At 36.0% G+C, this 22,192-nt stretch overlaps 1 protein-coding gene and 1 long non-coding RNA gene across 5 annotated transcripts in view; one reads left to right on the forward strand and one right to left on the reverse strand.

The window, feature by feature from the left end:
• Positions 1-22,192, forward strand: part of BMP5 (bone morphogenetic protein 5) — a 210,850-nt gene that overhangs the window by 128,440 nt on the left and 60,218 nt on the right. For all 4 annotated transcript variants that reach the window (XM_012441611.2, XM_012441608.3, XM_012441610.2 and 1 more), the window contains exon 2: positions 9,168-9,360. Coding sequence is in view for 3 of the 4 variants with exons in the window: in XM_012441608.3 (XP_012297031.1) it covers positions 9,168-9,360 (193 nt within the window). In the remaining variant the exon portion in view is untranslated. The remainder of the gene's footprint in view (positions 1-9,167; positions 9,361-22,192) is intronic.
• Positions 20,444-22,192, reverse strand: part of LOC135268360 (uncharacterized) — a 261,357-nt gene continuing 259,608 nt past the window's right edge. The window contains exon 3 of the long non-coding RNA XR_010336713.1: positions 20,444-20,556. This is a non-coding gene — a long non-coding RNA (uncharacterized LOC135268360). The remainder of the gene's footprint in view (positions 20,557-22,192) is intronic.

The following is a 22,192-nucleotide window of genomic DNA, read 5'->3' on the forward strand; positions in this document are numbered from 1 at the left end:
ATCCAATTAATAATTTTTCCTTTATAAAATGCTCATAATAAAAACAATAGTAAGCTATTTGAATACTTCAGAATGCATTGTTGTCCTTAGTGATAAAAATAACTAAATGACTTTAAGACTTAAAAAAACTTGTAAGAACCAGCAAATTTTATTAGACTGATATTTCTTGGCAATTTGTGAACATTCAAATATGTGCTACTATGTGTTCCACCAATATATAAACAAGATACTGAGTAAATACAATCATTTATCCACTGTTGTAGAAACGTAGCTTGCAGAATTTTTTCTTTTTACTCCACAGTAACAAACTTTTTATTAAAAAACACAATAAGATTAATCTCTTGTTAATGAATCTCTATTCTAGGTAAAGACATTAACATACTGCTAAACAACATCGTTGGCTTTTAGGACAGTAAGCAATTTTAGATAATTACATTTTCATTGACCACTTACTACATTAAAAAGTCTTATATGGGATATGTGGAGAAATATGAAGATAAGAAGCAAAACAAAAAGAAAACATGCATACTTCCCTCAAGCATCTTAGTCATGTAGTAAATGTAAGGTGACAAAATAATGATGCAAGTAGAAAGTGATTAATACCATGATTACTACTGCTTTGTGAAAACACGTATGTTCTAGGCACTGTGCTAAGATAACCATCTCTGTCCATCTCCATCTCCTAACATCCCATGGGAAATATTTAATCTGTATGACAATACCGTAGAGTAGGTCTACGCTTTCAAACCCTGAGCTCCTATGTCTTTTCTTCTTTTATCTCCTTAACTATTAGAGTATGGCCCAGAACAGGTACCTAATAAATATTTGGAGATTGAATAAATGTAGAAGTAGCGAAGTAGATATTTTTAGGATAATCAAGGTGAGTGTATATGAGAAGAAAGAAAGAGACCATTAGTACTTGATGGCTAGGACATAGCTTGGATCTATGGACTAGGCCTTGTGGTTAGGAGCTGGACTGGCACAGATTTCCTGTTGGTCATAAATAATTTCACAGAACATCACTGTTGAAGAAGACTTCTCTCTGATGTTGAGGGAGGAAGACAAAAGCAAGAGTATTCCACAATAGTCTATTCCACAATTTGAGCACAGATTATAAACAAAAACATTGTATACATCTCAAAAATGATCAAACAGTTTCTTTCCTGGATAATATTACTGATGATTGCTTTTTTCTCCAATTACAAAGCTTTACTCCATATTTCTTATTACTACCTTCTAAACAATTTTATTAAGGTACCAAATGATTGATTTATCTCTGCTTCCTGAGAGCACTCAGGCCAGAGGCAATCACCCTTCCTCTTAGGACCTTCTACTATATTACCTAACACAATCCCAGAGAATCCTTTCTAACAGCCTTTTACTGAGATTTGCCGTGGCATTCATCCCATAACACAAGTTAAAACAAGTCAATGCACCCAACTTCGCTCATCTGCAAGTGTGCTCCCAGTGTCCTATTGTCTCCATGACACTGACTTAAGGTAGAGGAAAAAGGAAGAAACTAAATGCACAGGAGGAAAGAGCACGCTAAGAATGAGCCTAGGAGCTTGGGAGTAAGGCTCAAGCGAAGCATTGTTCCTGGAATGGAACAGGAGAACTCTGCCCTGAGAGAGAAGTAGCAATTATTATTAGTTGAAACTTTCATGCAAAGAATATTAAATTATGAGTAATAAGATTTAGATATTGTCTCTGGCTTTGTGATAACTAACTCTGTAACACTGAGGAAGTTAATAGTGTTTATCTGTACCATGAGGGAGATATGGAAGCTCCACCTTGTTGGATCAAATGAGGAGGAAGAAACAAAAAATTAAAATTTATTTTATTAACGCCATCATTATTGTTATTACTTATCATTAACTAAATTATTGAATATATAATTTTAATACCAATGCTTGGTACGTATAGCTGTTGTTATAGTATTCTAAGTAACTGCTGAAAGCTCATTGCTAGGCCTGTCTAATCTAAAGAAAACAGTAATACCTTGAGAACAATTTCATTCCCATTTCAGAGCTTTTTTTATGTAAGATTTAATTCTTTCTGTTTCCAAACTATTATATACTTAAAGTAAACTCATACATATTCAACCAACAATTAAATTTCTCAAATTTCAAAATTATATGCAATGTATTTTAAATTGATTTTGAAAATCAATTTGTTATGGTAGAGTATTACAGTTATTTAACTAATCATTCTTTGAGATTTTACTTCTTTATAAAGCTGTATTCATGAAGTTTTTATAAGAGTATCATAACTATAGAAAATTTGAAAGTCAATTGAAATTATTCTTTGAAACAAAACATTCAGGGGGACAATTTTCTTTCATTCAGGTCACACATTACTGTGTATTAAGAGGCCCGTAAGACTTCTGGAATCTGGAGTTTGCCACACTCTCTGGAATGGTTATTAATTCATGGAAAACATGTACATATTCTTTCACTGGCCAATAAATAAATCTTTATAGGACCAGGTTTATGTATTTCAGTGGACTAGTTAGTGAAGGATATCTTGCAGAGTGATGCATCTTGGTAGTCACATGACATCTTTGCTTTTTTTCTCTTTTAAAATGCAACACAGATAAGTAATAATTCTATGAGTAATCTCTTAATGATTTTTTGCACTCAGCAGCAAACAGTGATCTGTATTCTTTCAACAGCTGGCTAGGCTCCTGGGAGAATGCTATCTTTGCCTTACAGCTACTGCTGCTATTTGTGTCTTCCAAGTTACAGCTCTTGTGTGGGAGATTAAGACTGATTGGCCATGAATGCATCTCCTTAAAACTGCAGATAAATCACTACATAGATAAAACTGTAATCCTGTTAATTAATTCTACTCTTCAGATAATGGAGACATGAAAATACTTAGCCCAGGACATTTTCATCCAGTTTCTATTAGTGATAAAGTCATTCGGAGAGCTATCTGCTTGGGAGGGGAATAAGAAAAAACTTCAATCAGTCATTAACTTCTGTTAAGTTGTATCTCAACAATAAAAGTCTTCAGTGTGTGTCTTAAACAGAGTTTAACCTTTGCAGAACTTTGACAATTTAGAGCACTTAGGACATAGTTTGGTGCTTATATAAAGGCAATTCTGCTTCTTTTCGCTATCAGTCCATTAATCATGGAATGTGAATGATCTGATTCATATTTTACATCTTGTATGCTTTGAGGTTACCACTTTTTAAACCAAAATAATAAGTTATTTCTGTTCTAGCAGTGTAGTTTTCTTTTCTCTAGATAGATCTGTAGTTTCATAGAGATGGTAAGTTTGGGGTACACAAAAAAAGCCCTGCTCTATAGAAGCAGAAGGAAGTGTATTCACCGTCATGGTTATGTTTTGTGAGTTGGGTGGTAAAACGTGTAAGTTTTGCTGATGTTTTGATGGTTTATTTTCTGTGAGAGTGTGTGTGTCGGAAAACAACTTTAAAAAAATTTTTTAGAGGGCACTGTTGACAACCATCAGCTCAAATAACCCTATGTTGATGGACTTATTTGAAAGTAATAATTTTACATGATAATATTTGGGATGATCTATGATTGTAAAGTTTCCTGTTTTCATTTTTATGGTGATATTGAATGGCTTACACCTGGAAATCTTCAAAACGTGTGTGTCATAAATGACAATGAGAGAAGAGTCTGGATTAGTGACTTCTGTGTATGACCCTTTGACAAAATGCACCCCCTCTTGGACAGGCTGCTGTGCTCTCCTTTTAAACATAATTATTAGAAGCAAATTGATTGGTACAAGTGTTTGTTACTAAACACTCTTTCTATTCTCACATGACAGAAATGTCATTTTTGGTCTGAGATAAGGGATGGTACTAGGAAAAAAGCATTAACCCCTGGTCTCAGTATGTCTTTACTCTGTGTCCTTCTATCCCCTTTAACAAGTCTGGTTCTGGCTTAAATGAGCCAAACCTTCTGCTTTTTTTGTTTATTTGTTTTTATATGGTAATTAAGAGACACTTTTTCACCACCAAATAGGGAATGTGATTACGGGTTTTATGGAGACTTATTTATATTTGATAAGATTCTGGAAACTCATGGTATTTGGTGTAAAATATATATTAAAGAGTAAACTAAAAGGGCCAACTATATGAATCTCAAAGCCAATAATAGTACACCTTTCTCTGTGTTTTTTTCCTTCTCATTTGTGTGTGTGTGTGTTTTTTTTTTTTTTTTTTTTTTTTTGAGATGTAGTTTCGCTCTTTTTACCCAGGCTGGAGTGCAATGGCGCGATCTCGGCTCACCGCAACCTCCGCCTCCTGGGTTCAGGCAATTCTCCTGCCTCAGCCTCCTGAGTAGCTGGGATTACAGGCACACGACACCATGCCCAGCTAATTTTTTGTATTTTTAGTAGAGATGGCGTTTCACCTTGTTGACCAGGATAGTCTCAATCTCTTGACCTCGTGATCCACCCACCTCGGCCTCCCAAAGTGCTGGGATTACAGGCGTGAGCCTCCGCGCCCAGCTCATTTGTGTATTTTTTAATCTTCCCAAGCTATTTACCATTGCAGTGAGTTATAGCATACTGTAATATATAGAAAAGCTGAATGCTTATTATTTAACAAATTTGTCACAATGTGAATAAGACAAAGATCCTTCCTATAAAAAGTTTACACTTAAGGAGTGTTAAATGTGTGATTTGTTCTTTTTTCATATACTTTGGGAGTTTTGATATTGGTAGCAGCTCTGGTAAATAAAAGGTTGGGAATGGAAGAATTCTGCTGGTGAATCACAATTACGTCAAAATTAAAAGCTACAATTGCCAGGTGCGGTGGCTTTCGCCTGTAATCCCAGCACTTTGCGAGGCCGAGATGGGCGGATTGCCTAAGCTCAGGAGTTCAAGACCAGCCTGGGCAACGTGGTGAAATACAAAAAATTAGCCGGGCATGGTGGCATGCGCCTGTAATCCCAGCTACTCGGGAGGCTGAGGCAGGAGAATCGCTTGAACCCAGGAGGCGGAGGTTGCAGTGAGCCGAGATCGTGCCGCTACACTCCAGCCTCGGCTACAGAGTGAGACTCGGTCTCAAAAAAAAAAAAAAAAAAAAAAAAAAAAGCTACAATTAAATTTCCACATATGGTTGTAAAAGTATGATGTCGCATTAACATATATAGTATATATTCATATTTATATAATGATTTGTTTACCCATAAAAATTCCTTAGATAAAAATGTAATCAATATTAAATAAGTAAACAAAAATACATTTGCTAAGAAAAAATAGGAGGTGTGTTCTAAAAGAATGAGCTTGGTCCAGAAAGAACAGAATGTCTCTATCATAGGAGCATCATAAAGAGAACGGTTCTTTGGAGAGTAAAATGAAAGCACTAAAACAAGGTCAGCTTTCCCAAGAAGTAATTAGATTGAAAAACATAAGAAAACAAAATATTCAGAAAAACACACTCAGGTTGTGTTTTTGCTTGGAAACTGAAATCCTGGGATGAGATCTGTTATCTTCCAGGTAACAATTTTGGGCTCTTTGACAAGTTGTAAAGCTGATGGACAAAAGTAGGGTCAGGAGGATTAAATGAAATATGTACCATGCAAATGATACTTAAATAAGTTACCATGGCTTCAGCTGAGTTGCAGGAGTTGCCGAGTGAAAAGAGATGACCGGATTTTGATCCATTCATGCAATTTTTCATTCAACTAGTATTAGAAGACTTCTCTGGATTATGCATTGTGTTGTGTTAGAAGCTTCATACCCTTTGGTGATCAAATCCCTTATTCTTTAGCTTATTCTTCACTTTTTTTGCATACTGCTGAAAGACATCGTTTAAGGAAACTAACAAAGAACTAGTCTCTAAGTGCAGAACAGTAGGATGTCATTATATGTAGGTGGTATAGGTATTGAATAAAGATTTATGATAAACTGTAGGAGATAGACATCTGTTACCACAGAGCTGTCATCACCCAATTTCTTACTCTTAAGTCAGGGATATTAATATTTGCCACCTCCCTAGTGTTACTCTTTGAGGTAACTGAGATTACCTTGTTGAATATTTGTGGGCATCATTAGGTTGTAAGTTTTATCCATTACTCACTCCAGCATGTCCCATGGAATTTATTGTTGCAATTATGATTCAAAGCGGTAGGATGTAAAAATCCGAGTCACCAGACAGGTCTGTGACTTCGTTCTGTGTGGTATATTGAATACAACATTTTATTAAACTCTTTGAAAATGAGTCCCCTTAAGGGTTTAAGTTAAATAGCCTGGATTAGAAAACTGAAATTTTATAATAATGGCTGAAACTCTAGCTTTCTACTTTATTACACTAACATCTCACAGGGGATTCCAGAATGGTAGATGACTTTACATAACATGAATTCAATACTCATCTGCATTAAGCAGGTGCACACTTTAGATTGGATCCTAACAAATGCATGTCTTGGCCTTTATTTTTAGGACTCTAAGTTGTTGCTTTTTGGTTAAAAGTTTAAATATACCATTTATTGTTAATGAAAAATTGAATAATGGTTGTTATCACTTAGAATTATGAATATGGCCTTTCAGAATGGAGAAAATGTATTTTTAAATGGCTGGTTGGTGCATATAGCATGAAGTATAGTATTTGTCAAGCAGGGTCTGGGACAGTGCCACCTAGGCAAACACATGACAATTTCTGCAGCAAAGCAATAAATATTTATTTATTTATATAAATATTTAAACTGGGATAAATAGAGATTGTAAATCACTTCATATCAGGTAACTTCTGGTTCTTCTGTCAAAGGAGCATGAAAACAAATGTGTAGTTTTCAGAATGTTTTGGATTTTGGACTTGTAAATACAAGATTTTAGATCTGTGTTAATAAAAGAGGACAGAGAAGTAGTGTGTAAGCAGACTCAGCACATCCTGACATTTAACAACCATGGCTTGGTGACACCAAATGACTGGGTTCAAAGTTTTTGGTAATGTATTAATTCGCTACGTCTCCTCGGTTGCTTCATTTTCAAAATAAGGATAACATGAGAACCCATCTTGTAGGCTGTTATGAATATGTTAATATTAATAAAATGATAAAATACTGAAAATATAGTCTGGCACATAAAGGCTATTTAGATATGGTCACATGATGCCATCTACTACATTTAAATTTAGGATAAGAAAATAACACAGTGAGTTAAATTTAGTTCTCCGAAAGCAAAAGTTGTGGCTGGTTTTAGCATTCTTACGTGCACATCAGTTACTAGCTACTTAGGTAGTAGGTGTTTTCTCACCTTAGACTTTCACGCTCATACAGCCCAGTCAAATGGACAAAAGGGAGAGGAAGGAGGAGTGTGCAGTCTGCACTATCACCAGAGAAGACAGACAAGAGTTTTAAGTTATGGACCAAAATAACATCTTACAAATGGGATTTCTGTCCTTATTTAGGAAAAGTTAACTCATGATCTCTCTGGAAATGGATGATTCTTAGGACCAAGATAATGATATTTTAAGAAAACAATTTCAATGAACCACGTGAGGTGGTGTTAGTGTAGTCAGATAGCCAAAGTGCATCATCCTTGCCAAGCTCTATAGGACAAAAATGCTTCCAACTGAGTGTGGTGGTGAACACCTACAGTTGTCCCAGCTACTAAGGAGGCTGAGGCGGGAGGATGGCTTGAGTCTGGGGTTTGAGTCCAGCCTGGCTAACATAGAGAGACCTCATCTATAAAATTAAAAATATGCCCCCAAATGTAGCTACATTTTTCTGTATGCCTGCTTTAGAGTCTGAGATGGAGGTGAGAATCAGCTTCCTGCTGTCCTAAACTACCTTCTACTCTTCTGGGGAAGATAAACCAGAGACTTTTTGGAGGATGAAGGCAAAGAATTGTGGGTTCCCTTGTCAGGAGCTTCAGATGTGGCCACCCATCTGGACTTGGAACATGATGGTCTAGCAGCCTGGGCTCCCCAGCATCATTCCTGATGGTCATTATCATCTTTTCACTTCTATAATCTTAATGCTTGTAGCTTAGGATCCTAAGTTTCATATATATGTGTAGCAGTTTTATAAATTTTAAATAATCTTCTAAAAAATACCAATTTTTGAGCTTGTGAGTCAATTTATACCACTTGTACAATACACTAGCTTATTATAATATACTACATCTGGTACTAACTGTTCCAAATTCTTCAGCATTTCTTAATATTTCCAAAAGGAACAGTTCTTTGACTTCATTTGTTTGGAAGGTTGCTAAAGAGGGGAAATAGGTTTCCTTCTCAATTCTGAATAATGACTGAGGTCTTTGGGAGACTTTATACTGCACCAGGGGTAAGAATTTATAAAAATGCTTTAAAACAACACGGGGCAGGGTAGCTCATGCAAGTAATCCCAGCACTTTGGGAGGCCAAAGGAGGAGGATGGCTTGAGCCCAGGATGTTGAGACCAGTCTAGGCAATATAGTGAGATCCTGCCTCTACAGAAAATAACATAATTAACTGGGTGTGGTAGTACACACCGTGAGTCCTAGCTACTCTAGAGGCTGAGGTGGGAGGATCACTTGTTCGTGAGAGGTCAAGGTTTCAGTGAGCAGTGAACACGCCACTGCACCCTAGCCTGGGCAACAGAGTGAGACCTTTCTCAGGAGAAAACAAAAAACTGTCTTTAAGAAAATTTTATTTGCTGAAAGGAGAAAAGCTTTTCTGGGGAAGACATTTTAGAAACAATCTTTTTTGTAAAAATTAGTTTGCTTTATTTACTTGAACTTTGAAATGCCATAAACACAGTTCCTGGATATTTGAATTTCCTTAGTCCTCTTTCATGATTCCCTCCCGTGGCTGTGCTGTCTCCCTACTCACTTCACCTGGAACCCTGGAGGTTACCATAACATATTCAGAATTTCTGTAGAAAATTTTCTGTGTTCTGATACTTGAGACATACTAGTAATCATTTTACAACCTTCACTTTTAAAAACATTTTTGGATAACCTTTCCATTTAGGATCCAGGAATTCGTATAAAACCACAGAGGTTATATTGCCTTTGAAAAAGGCTGTTGGTTTGTGGAATTTCCTTTAACTGGAAACACGTTTGAGTTTGTGGTTTTAGTGTTTTTCCAGTTTTATACTATCCTGCTTGTTTGTTTTCATTCTCAAAGCTGGAGAATTTATTATTAATTTCCATATTTTATAAAGGACTAACTTTTTTCCTCCCCAACCTCCTTTTTTTTCAGTTGAACGAGACAAGGATTTTTCTCACCAGCGAAGGCATTACAAAGAATTTCGATTTGATCTTACCCAAATTCCTCATGGAGAGGCAGTGACAGCAGCTGAATTCCGGATATACAAGGACCGGAGCAACAACCGATTTGAAAATGAAACCATTAAGATTAGCATATATCAAATCATCAAGGAATACACAAATAGGTATAGTCTTTTATTTAACTTATTATCCTGGCAAACATGTAAAATTTTAGTAACTGTCATTGATAGCTCATGTGATCTATCAACAAATTATCTTTTTTGGGCAGCGTAGTAACATTTAGAGCCAGGTAGAGACATTGAAAGGTAAGTCTAATCAATCTGAAAATTTTCTTCTATATTCCTAAGCTGTTCCCTACTCCTGACACTACTTTGTTTAAATGTAGGATAAGAAAATCAGAATACAGTGAGTTAAATTTAGTTCTCTGAAAGCAAAAGTTAAGGTCAGTTTTAGCATTTGTATACTAAATAGTCTCGTGCTTCTCAAAATGTGCTTTCTAGGTCTGTTGTCTCATTTTGCAAATTTGTCCTTCACTCCAGAAAACTCCTTTGTTCTACTCACATGAAATTCATAATTAAGATAATGAAGTTACTTGGTTTTCTGAAAATTAGAGAAGCGCTGCTTTTTCATTGGCATGAGTGTAAACATTGTATGTTGTTATGTGTATTTTGATGACCTCTTGTCTATAAGATGGTTAATTCAGAATGGTAGAAAAATGGACAGTCTGAAATACTAAATGCATAAAAACCTCAGTTGATAATGACTGCAAATGAACCATTGAATTCCAGCCTTAAAAAGGGACCGTAGTCATTTTCTCTGGTGTTTAATACAATGCAGAAATCGCTTCAATAACACATTTTTCAGGTGAGTAATCACCTTTGTCAGACAGCTCAGGGTGATCGATCAGTTGATCGATCGATCATCTATCAAAATCTGTTTGAAATCCAATATTGAGGTGATACCTCTCTCCCAGTAGCTTTGATTCCTCAGATCTAGATGATCCTTTGATGAAGTAATAAGTCCTTTTTTAATGAGACAATTATTTGAAGATTGATATCCTGTCTTCTGCGTGCCCTGTTCTTTTCTTGTTGACTCTCTGTAGTTCTTGACCTTTAGATTTGACTTGGTCTTCTAGTGTGGCAGAACACCCAATAGACACTCCATGAAACACCAGTCCCTTGCAATACTCAATGAAGAAAACAATAAAAGTCTTCTGAGATCATGTATATTTGTAAAGCCTGCCAGTTAGACTATCCTATAGGAGATTCACAGTATCAGAATATTAACGTCTTAAAAAGGCTTTACAGTGAAAACATACACACACCCGTGCGTGAATGCCTATGCTCTATCAACTTTATTTTAGCTAGTCTTCCTCAGAATTATCTAGCTATGGATTCATTGGTTAGTAGTACTTACTAATATTCTGTGCAACACTGGTTCAGCAGAACTCACTGTAATACATACTGATTGATAGGCATTGTTATTTTTAACAGCAGTAATTTCAAGGCAGAAAGACCTGCACTGGTTTCTCAACTTTGACATTGACTAGCTGTTTGTCTGTGGATAAGTTAAGTTTTTATAAAATCTCAATCCAATGGGTCCATTTATAAAATTAAGATATTATTTTCTTGTAGGGCCAGGCATATATAGTGAATACTCTATTATATTTATGTTAAATAATTTCTTTCAAAGATAGTGAGAATTGAAAATAATACTCCAAATGTTAGTTAATAATATTGCCAAAACTAACAAATTGCTTTATTCATAATTATTTTTCTATGTCTGTTTCCATGCTTTGATTGAGTTTTAAGTAGAGATAGTATAAGTTATTTATTTTTCATTCTCAGCACTACCATTTTCCTCAGTGTGGTTCAATGCTTTGAAATCATTATTACTCAAAACTGGAACACTAGTTCCATATACGTATCCTAAAATGTTTCAATTACATTTATTGTTGGTCAGTCATATATAGTTTTATGTATGTTGAGTTTGTAGTTGGTTATTTATATCCTAAGTATTTTTTTTCAGGAACGATTAGCATACCAGTTTTCGATCCTCTAGAATATATTTATTAATTATGTCTAATTGCAGAATTTTACACTGATCACAATTAAAAGTTCTATCTTTTCTGTGTGCCCACTGTTCTGTCTTCTCAGTGTATTTTTGAATGTCATCTAATGAAGCTCCCTTTGAGCTTACTTTCACTTTTCTATTTTCTAAGGATGTGAATGGTATCATTTAACACATAACAAACATGATACAAAACTAAGAGCCTATTAATAAGTTTATTTCTGAATGAACTCATGCTCGTTTTTATTAACAATCCATGTTGGAATATTTATGGATATTGATGCTTAGCTCACCTGACTTTATAGTTTTGGGAAATTGTTTTAATTATACTTTAAGTTCTTGGATACGTGTGCAGAACATGCAGGTTTGTTACATAGGTGAACAAGTGCTATGGTGGTTTGCTGCATCCATCACCATGTCATCTACATTAGGTATTTCCCCTAATGTTAGCCCTCCTCTATCCCTCCAACCTCGACAGGCCCTGGTGTGTGATGGTCCCCTCATGGTGTCCATGTGTTCTCATTGTTCAACACTCACTTATGAGGGAGAAAATGCCATGTTTTGTTTTCTGTTCTTGTGTCAGTTTGCTGAGAATGATGGTTTCCAGCTTCATCCATGTCCCTGCAAAGGACATAAACTCATCCTTTTTTATGGCTGCATAGTATTCCATGGTGTATATGTGCCACATTTTCTTTATCCAGTCTATCACTGATGGGTATTTGGGTTGGTTCCAAGCCTTTGCTATTGTGAACAGTGCTGCAATAAACATACATGTGCATGTGTGTTTGTAATAGAATGGTTTATAATCCTTTGGGTATATACCCAGTAATGGGATTGCTGGGTCAAATGGAATTTCTAGTTCTAGGTCCTTGAGGAATTGCCACAGTCTTCCACAATGGTTGAACTAATTTACACTCCCACCAACAGTGTGAAACAGTTTGTATTTCTCCACATCCTCTCCAGGATCTGTTGTCTCCAGACGTTTTAATGATCGTCATTCTCAGCAGTGTGAGATGAGATGATATCTCAATGTGCTTTTGATTTGCTTTTCTCTAATGACCAGTGATGATGAGCTTTCTTTATATGTTTATTGGTTGCATAAATGTCTTCTTTTGAAAAGTGTCTGTTCATATTCTTTGCCAACTTTTTGATGGGCTTGTTTTTGTCCTGTAAATCTACTTTAGTTCTTTGTAGATTCTGGATGTTAGCCCTTTGTCAGATGGGTTGCTAACTTATATAAATGTATATTTGATTGCAAAAATTTTTTCCCATTCTGTTGGTTGCTGGCACACTCTAATGATAGTATCTTTTGTTGTGAAGAAACTCTTTAGTTTAAATAGATCCCATTTGTCCATTTTGTCTTTTGTTGCTATTGCTTCTGGTGTTTTAGTCATAAAGTCTTTGCCCATGCCTATGTCCTGAATGGTTTTGTCTAGGTTTTCTTCTAGGGTTTTTATGGTGTTAGGTTTTATGTTTAAATCTTTAATCCATCTGGAGTTAATTTTTGTATAAGGGAAAAGGAAGTAATCCGGTTTCAGCTTTCTGCATATGGCTAGCCAGTTTTCCCAATACCATTTGTTTAATAGGCAATTCTTTCTCCATTGCTTGTTTTTGTCAGGGTTGTCAAAGTTCAGATGGTTATAGATATGTGGTGTTGTTTCTGAGGCCTCTGTTCTATTCCATTGCTCTGTATCTCTGTTTTTGTACCAGAACTGTACTGTTTTGATGATTACTGTAGACTTGTAGTATAGTTTGAAGTCAGGTGGCATGATGCCTCCAGCTTTTTTTTTTTTTTTTCTTTTTTTTTTTTGCTTAAGCATGTCTTGGCTATGCAAGCTCTTTTTTGGTTCCATATGAAATTTATGGTTTTTTTTTTTTCCAATTCTGTGAAGAAAGTCAATGGTAGCTTGATGAGGATAGCAGAGAAGTTTCAGTTCTCTAAAAAAATGGGACAGTTGTTTATCTTGTACCTCTGGTATTTTTCTTATTATACCAGATTTAAAAAATATTACACAATGTTTCTGCTACTGTAGCTACATGTTCTTTTAGTTATTCTTGGGTATAATTTGGCTAAGTCTTTTTAGTTTTACAAATGTTTAAATCTTCTCTCAGATTTAGGATTTCACTCATATTTTTTCTAATTCTTTTGACTTGATTTGTAAAATCTAAAGTACATGTGTATCTTTGCCTGGCATTTTCTTCCACTGCCATTCTAAACTCTGAGATGATATAGATTGGATACGTTTCTATTTAGTTTACTAAACAGTATTTTAAAAAATTCAATTCAATCTTAATTCAGTTCTTCCAAGTTCATATTTTTGAACATCTGTTTAGTAGTGTTACTGAATTATGATTGTTAACTTTATCTTCTAGGGTTAGGGTATATTTATTGTCCTCTGTGATACTGGTTTTTGCTAATGTATGTGAAGTTTGTTACTATTTTTTCAATCCTGAAATATTCGCACTCAGAGACTCATACCTCATATTTCATTTTTTTTTTTTTGAGACAGAGTTGTTTTGCTCTTGTTGCCCATGCTGGAGTGCAATGGCACTATCTCAGCTCAGTGCAACCTCTGACACTGGAATAGCTGGGACTATAGGCACCCACCACCACGCCCAGCTAATTTTTGTATTTTTAGGAGAGATGGGGTTGCACCATGTATGTCAGGCTGGTCTTGAACTCCTGATCTCAGGTGATCCAGCTGTCTTTGCCTCCCAAAATGCTGGGATTACAAGCATGAGCCACTGTGCCCACCCGTACTTCAATTTTATATACTGCTGATCAGGTTGAATAATCTCTAGTAAAATTTTTTTCATTTTTTTTAATTTAAAAATAAGCATTTGTTCATTGCCAGGAGTTCATTATTCTGGATTGTAAGAAAATACAATCCTGTACCCTGTTATTGCCTGTAGATGCACGATTCACTTTTTGCACTCCACCTTTTTTTCCAAAGAAAGATGTTTAAGGGAAAGGATATACAGAAATAGTAATATGTCTTAAAGAATATTTCGGGTTTCTATGAAGGACTTGATAGTCACCATAGAAAATACTAACATAGCACCATAAGGGCATAGACTTTGAATTCACACATAGGGAAATTTCTGTATTTCTTGGAGTCTCAGTTTACAAATCTGAAAAAACAAAAAGCAAGTGAAAAAGTATTTCAGGACAAGAAAAGGAATGTTAGATGATGTGGGAAGGGCTAATGCATATCCCAATGCAAAGACCATAGTTGATAATAAATACACTGGTAAATATATTTTCAATATATTGTCATATAACTTTGTATGAGCATCTATTTCAGTTTGCAGAATTATATACATAATGGCAAAAAGTGATTTTTATAACATGAGATACTATTTGCTGACACCTACCTTTATATAAAAATAAGTAAAATGTGCTAGGGATCTTTATCTAAATTATTGCATAATTTAATGTGTGCAAAATAAAGTGGTAGGTTTTAAAGTGTAGTGATAAAATAAGTGCCACCCAATTTAATAGCAGTGTCATTGAAGCTTTCTGTAAACTTAATAGCTGAAAATACAAGTTTTAGATAGGTAGTCAAACTCTTTAAAAAGTACATTTGAAGAAGTATGGGGATAGGGTAGTGTGGGATGAGAGTTTCTGTATGAATTTATCTTACTGAGACAGTGGAGATACAGACACATGTAGACAGACACATGTAGACAAAGATTCATGTAAAAGTGTTTATCACGGTATTACTGTTTAAACAAGAAAAATGTTAAGCTACAATTTTTTGGAAAAACAGAGAGCAAATACAGATTACATTTTTAAGAAATATTTACTAACACTGAAAAATGGTCAAATGTTAATTGACCAAAACCGAGAAACATAATTATATACATTATTGTACTAATTTAAATAAATCTATATACAAAACAGATTGAAGGAACCCATCAAATATTCATTGCCAGCTGTGGGTAATTTAAATTTTAATTCTTCATTACTTTCTATGTTTTTTTAAATTTTTATGATGAACATTATTAGTATAAGCAGAAATGTGCATAAATGTAGTTGAGAGAACAAAGGTAATGAAACAAATTTATGGCACAGATACCTTTACAAAATAGCATTCCAAGCTTTTTCCAGGTAGAATCAAAAATCAAAACAAAACAAAAAACACTAGAATTTAAAAATTAGTTGCTCTCATTTTGTTTTTTAAGCTAGGGAAGGCTTGTTTTTCTCATAGGAAATGAGGATACATAATATCTTTTTTTTTTTTTTTGAAAAAATTTACCACTACTTTGGAACTTTTACTTTAATTATCTTAGAAGAGTATTATGTTAAAAATACTTGATTTACATATCACATGACCACAGGTTAAATGGAAAGAATTTGTATATGAAAGTAATTTTAAAATCCAATTAATTTTTTAAGTATTGTTTATGGCTTTATATCCTTCTAAGGAACTAAAATGGAAGCAGAAAAAGGAACTAGTACCTGTGGTTATTTTTAAAGCAGAGTCACCTCTCAAAACTTCTATGTGGATTTTGGCTATTTCATATTTTCAATTAAACTCAAACAATTGAAAATTCAGGGTAGACTTTACTCTCTAATGTAATTTGCTTGACAACGCATATATGTTTTCACATATGTAAAGTTTCCTTTCCCTAAGGTACTGCCTAGGAGTGGCTGGTGAGGGAGACCTGTACAGTAATTTGGACTGATGTTTTATGGATATGTTTTATATTCAAGACACGGTCTGACCTATTAACCATCTAGCCTATGAATTCTTTGACAGTGTTACGCAATCAAATTTAAAATACGGCAGATCCATTATGTCACCTCTTTTCTTATCTTAGTGAGACTTACAGCTTTTAAAATTATATATTTTATTCCTACCATCTCTCCCACCTTCCCAGTTTATCCCTACTCATATTTAAATGTATGTAATTTAAAGGAATGTTCTGATATTTATCCGAATCTTTATTTTACTTGGTACAAAGTTAATACAGTTTGCATCATTTCACTTATTTAATCTTTTTATATGAGGCTGACAGCCCTAAAATCTATATAGAAGGCACTGCTCTTCAGTCACACCTCATATATCTGACATTATTGGAAAATGAGGTTTCCACACGATTGAATTTTCCAGATAATTCAGCTGAGTTTGACGTGCTTTAGTTGAGCGTCTACCACGTGGCAAGCACAGAGGACATAAGGCCAAGTAAATAAGGCTTCAAAAGCTCCTAGCCTGGAGGCCAGGGACTGTGGTGGGCCTGCCACACACAGACTTTAATAACTATAATACAATGTGCTAAGAATGATGATGTAAATATGCACTAAGTGTTATGGAAATAGAAATGAAGAGAAAGTCAATTTTTTACTTGGACGGGTAAGGGACCATAGGGAAAGCCTCTGAAAGGAGTTCACTTTTGAGGTTGAACTTTTCAAGAAGAGTAAGAACTTTGTACAGGCAAAACAACAAATGGGGAAAGAATAGGGAGCGAGAGAGAGAGGTGTATCCCAGAAGAAAGGTTCCTAAGCACTAAAAATATTTAAGCATATAATGAATTAAAATTAATACAGCAACAAAATTATCAATGACAGTGTTACTACTAATAAGAATAGCAGCCAGCACTTACACATTTAATGGACACTCACCATGTGTCTGGCACTGTGGTGTTTTACTTGAACTAATTTTTTCACAAATATGTATATTTATGTATTCCCTAAAGAAAAAGTGCTATGTAGAATCAACCTTTCCCTAATGCTTTGCTATGAATATAAATTTCTGTACTCCATTATAAAAACATTTTAAGCTAGCCTGCTCAATGTCATTAGCCACCTTCAGTACTTGGATATATTTAATTAAGCTGTCATCATTCCAGTTCACAGTCAGCTTTATATGTACATCATCTCCACCCTCCTCCTCCTCCAAGATTTGTGATTTTTCTGTGGACATACTTCAGAAGGTACTCTGACATTTTCCACTCAGGAAGATTTCCTGGGCTCTTGAGAGCAGGGTGCCAGAGCAGGATACTCAAAAGGTAGATGATGTTGTCTGTAAAGTGTGTAGAATACTACACAAGGATAGCTTGCATCTCTTCAGTGTGCAGGGATCATGCTCTATTTTAGCAGTTCTTACCTAGGGTGCTTTTGGTCCCTATGAGATATTTGGCAATGTATGGAAACATTTTTTTTGTCATCCATAATTGACAGGAGGCATGTATGTGTGTGTATTGTTACTAGCATTACGAGTAGGTGTGATGTGGGCAGGAATGCTGCTAAACCTTCTACAGTGGACAGGACAGCTCCTCTACCTCACAAAAGAGTGGTTCCATCCAAAATGTCCATGGTACCAAGGTTGAGAAATCTTGCTCTATTTGGAGATTTAAGATATAAACCTAAAATGGAAATACTTTGTTCCATAAACTAATGTATCAGTGAATTTTGCTTTGTCCATTTCATATTTTGGATCATAAGATTCATAAGATGAAAGAGTTTTTAGGAGTTTGTACTGGGTACACTGCTCATTTATTACATGAAAAATGGTTGGACGGTCTGTATAATAGTCTCATGTCCTTTCTGCTTGTTGAATGAGGGGACCTCTTGGGTGTGTATCTGGTAGCACATGTTTAAATTTCTCTGCAGGGGAAAAATATGGGATGATGTAATGCCAGGAAACCTGCTTAATATTAAAAATGTCTTGGCAATTAAAAAATTATTTTCAGTGAAAAGTGACTGAATTTTGTTAGTGAGAATCCAACTTGTGTTTTTCATTTCTGCCATGCTTTTCATTCAGTGGTACCTAATATTACTATTCTACCAGTTTTCATCTGTACTTTTTAAATGCAACATGGAATCTCAGATGTTTTGAAAATTAATGATTAGTAAGATTTATAGAATTGTATACTTCTGCATTTATTTTGGGAAATAAAGCAATTTACCATTTGAAAACATCAATCAGAGACCCATATCAAATTCTAGTCCATATAAGCTAAAATTTTCTCATAAGAAAAAAAAACATTTGATGTTATAAACTCTAGAGTTTACCATTATTAATTTGTAGTCTCTTGAATAATATGCTGGTATTTATTATGACAAATACCCAGAGAGAGATGTATGCTTTCTCCTTGGGTGGCCATCCTTATATTTTTACTGGACTTGATAATCTATTGAAGGAAAAATGGAGATAGAAGACAGTGAAATAGTTTTATAATAATAGAAGCTTTGAGAAAAGTGGAGATGTCATTGTGGTCTATAAGGTTCATACTTTATGAAAGTAAAATAGTGTGGCATCTTTTCCTCTAAAATTTGTTGGTGTAGCTTCTAGATGATTTCTTAAAGCTTTTCTGGACTAGGTTTAAGGGCTTCATGATTAGATAGTAGAGTGGCTATCCTATTTGTTCACTATCCTTTTTCTCTTTGTATGTAAAAAATTAATGTGGCTATACTCTTGGATAACTAGGCTCTCTCTCTCTTCATATGCATGTGTGTGTGTATGCGTGTATATATATAATACATGCATGCATACACACATATACATATAATTATGTAATTGAAACCACAACCAGGGTTAATATTTTCTTAGGTCTTCTTTTTGATTATAAAATGATTTTGATAAGCTTTCAACCAATTTTTTTTCTCCAGTAGGACTGAGGGGTAAAGCATTATTATGGATTAGATACCCAAAATGTTCCTAAAGCTAAATAAAATGAATAAATTTCTATATTTCCAAAGTTTGTAAGTATGTGTTAAATAACATTTACATTAGTAATTTTATAAATCACTTCTGACTATAATGAGTTGGATGCAAGAATAATACATACAACTCATTATATACTCTTACACACTATGCATGTATTTTCGTAAGAAAGTAGCAATTACAGTAATTTGTATATTATTTGTGTATTCTTTTGTCCTTGCAATAGATTTATGAGGTAGAAATTAAAGAAGATTCATTTAATCATCTTCTAATCTGCATTTACAGGAGAAGATAACTTTAAAAAGGTGACTTTAAAGAACATAATTATTTTGTCTAATATTAAGCAAAGCCTGAGTATAGCAAGTCAGTGTTCAAATTAAGCAAGCACCAATTCCATCTATGACTGTGGTTCCTGGATTCATAAAGGTACATGGATAGAGCGGCTCTCTACAGTATCTGTGGTGCAGGTGTAACTGGAAGCAGTAGTGACTGGAGGCTCCCTTTGAAAAGAACCATTACAACATGCAGATCCTGTACCAGCAACTAAGGTATCCAGATTCTGTCATCAGAACTGACTGGGTAGCTGGCATGACCCATGAGGAGGAAGGAAGAGCTGTGTGGTGCAGTAGCCCGCCTCAGAGTCTGACCGGGCAGAGGAGCCCCCACGCCCCAGCCAAGGGAGGCGGTGAGTGAGCATGCTATCTAGCCTGGGAAAACGTGCTTCTTCCACAGAACTGTGCAACCCACAGATCAGAAGAACTCACTCGTGATCCTACACCACCAGGGCTTGGGGTCCCATCCATGGACCCACACAGATTCTCAACAGCCACTAAGCTAGAATCTACAGGGGGAGGAGTGACCAGCACCACATCTGTGGGTGTCCGCTGTCTAAGCCATTTGAGCTCCTGGGGGAGGGGCGACAGCCAACACGGGGACTGGTAACTGCCTAAGACACTAAGCTCCCCTGGCAGGAGAAAGGCAGCAGCCATCTCTATAGCTCCAGGCTCTGCTTTTTCCCTGCTGGACCCAGGAAGGCTGGACAGCTTTGTCCCAAGAAGTATCCCCAACACACCGGCTGTGGCATACTGTGGACAGAGTGCCTCTTCAGGCCTGACCTTGACCTATCCCTCCTCACTGGGTAGGGCCTTCCTGCAGGAACTTCTAAAACTCCAAGAAGGTGCTCAGGGATAGAAGTGTGATCTCCCTGGGCTTAAGCCCCTAGGCGAGGGGTGGCCACAGTCTCTGAAGACCAGTAGACTTAATCTTTGCTCCTGCTAGTTCTGAGGAATCCAGGCAGCTCATAAGAGTGGGTTCCCCCCAGCAAAGCACACCTCCTCCCACAAAGGACAAAGTACTTTGTTAAACAGGTCCTGTTCCCCATAACCCCAAACTGAGTTAGACCCTTCAAAAGGGGTCATCAGATACCCTATGCAGGAGTGCTCCTACTCACATCATGTTGTGCACCTTGAGGATAGAGGCCCCAGAGGAAGGAGCAGGGAGTCATCTTTGCTCTTCTCCAGCCACCTCAAGTGACATCTCCAGTGAGTGATGGAGTGAACCAGATGAATAGGGCCTGAAGTGAACTCCCAGCAAACTGCACCAGTCCTACAGAAGAGGGACCTGACCATTGCAAGAAAAACAAATGAACAGAAAGCAACATCATTATCAGTGAAAAAAGTCCCCACAAGAAACCCATCTAAGGGTCGGTAGCCTCAACTATCGATACTAAACAAACTCATAAAGATGAGAAAGAATCAATGAAAAACACTGAAAATCCAAAAGGCCACAGTGCCTCTCCAGCAAGAGTGCAGAATTGGATGGAGGATGAGATGGATGAATTGACTGAAGTAGGCTTCAGAAGAAGGTGGGCAGTAACAAACTCCACTGAGCTAAAGGAGCATGGTCCAACCCACTGCAAAGAAGTTAAGAACTTTTATGAAAGGTTACAGGAGCTGCTAACTAGAATAACCAGTTTAGAGAGAAACAAACACAGCATGAGAACTTCATGAAGCATACACAAGTATCAGTAGACAAAAATCTACCAAGCAAAAGGAAGGATATCAGAGTTGGAAGACCATCTTGCTGAAATAAGGCATGAAAACAAAATTAGAGAAAAGATAATGAAAAGGAATGAACAAAACCTCAGAGAAATACAAGACTATGTAAAAAGACCAAACCTAGAATTGATTGATTAGAGTACCTAAAAGAGATGGGGAGAGTGGAACCAAGTTAGGAAACACATGTCAGATATTAGCCAGGCAGGCCAACGTTCAATTTCAGAAAATACAGAGAACACCACTACGATATACAATGAGAAGATCAACCCCAAAACATATAATTGTCGGACTCTCCAAGGTTGAAATAAAGGAAAAAAAATGGTAAGGGCAGCCAGAGAGCAAGGCGAGGTAACCTAAAAAGGGAAGCACAGAGACTAACAGTGGACCTCTCGGCAGAAACTCGACAAGCCAAAAGAGAGTCGGGGCCGACATTCAACATTCTTAAAGAAAAGCATTTTCAACCCACAATTTCATAGCAAAGGAAACTAAGCTTCATAAGTGAAGGAGAAATAAAATCTGATGCATTTCATTACCACCAGTCCTGCCTTGCAAGAGCTCATGAAGGAAACACTAAATATGGAAAGGAAAAACTGATACCGGCTGCTGCAAAAACAACCCAAAATATAAAGACCAATGACACTATGAAGAAACAGCATCAAATAACCAGATGGCATCATGATGACAGTATCAAATCCACACATAACAATATTAACCCAAATGTAGATAGGTTAAATGCCCCTATTAAAAGACACAGACTGGCAAATTGGATAGAATCAATACCAATCCGAGTGCTGTATTCAGGAGATCCATTTCACATGCAAAGACACACACAGGCTCAAAATAAAGGATGGAAGAAAATTTACCAACCAAATGGAAAGAAGAAAAGAAGCAGAGGTTGCAATCCTAGTCTCTGGCAAAACAGACTTTAAAACATCAAAGATCAAAAAAGACTAAGAAGGGCATTACATAAGGGTAAAGGGATTAATTCAACAAGAAGAGCTAACTATCTTAAATATATATGCACCCAATACAGGAGCACCCCAATTTATTAAAGTTTTTAGAGACCTACAAAGAGAGTTAGACTCCCACACAATAATAGTCACCCTGCTGTCAATATTAGGCAGATCGGCAAGACAGAAAATTAACAATGATATTCAGAACTCAAACTCAGCTCTGAATCACGTGGACTAAATAGACAT

The sequence above is a fragment of the Aotus nancymaae genome, unplaced genomic scaffold (genome assembly GCF_030222135.1).
Source record: "Aotus nancymaae isolate 86718 unplaced genomic scaffold, 86718_ANA_hifiasm-v0.15.2.pri h1tg000040l, whole genome shotgun sequence".
Taxonomy (NCBI): domain Eukaryota; kingdom Metazoa; phylum Chordata; class Mammalia; order Primates; family Aotidae; genus Aotus; species Aotus nancymaae.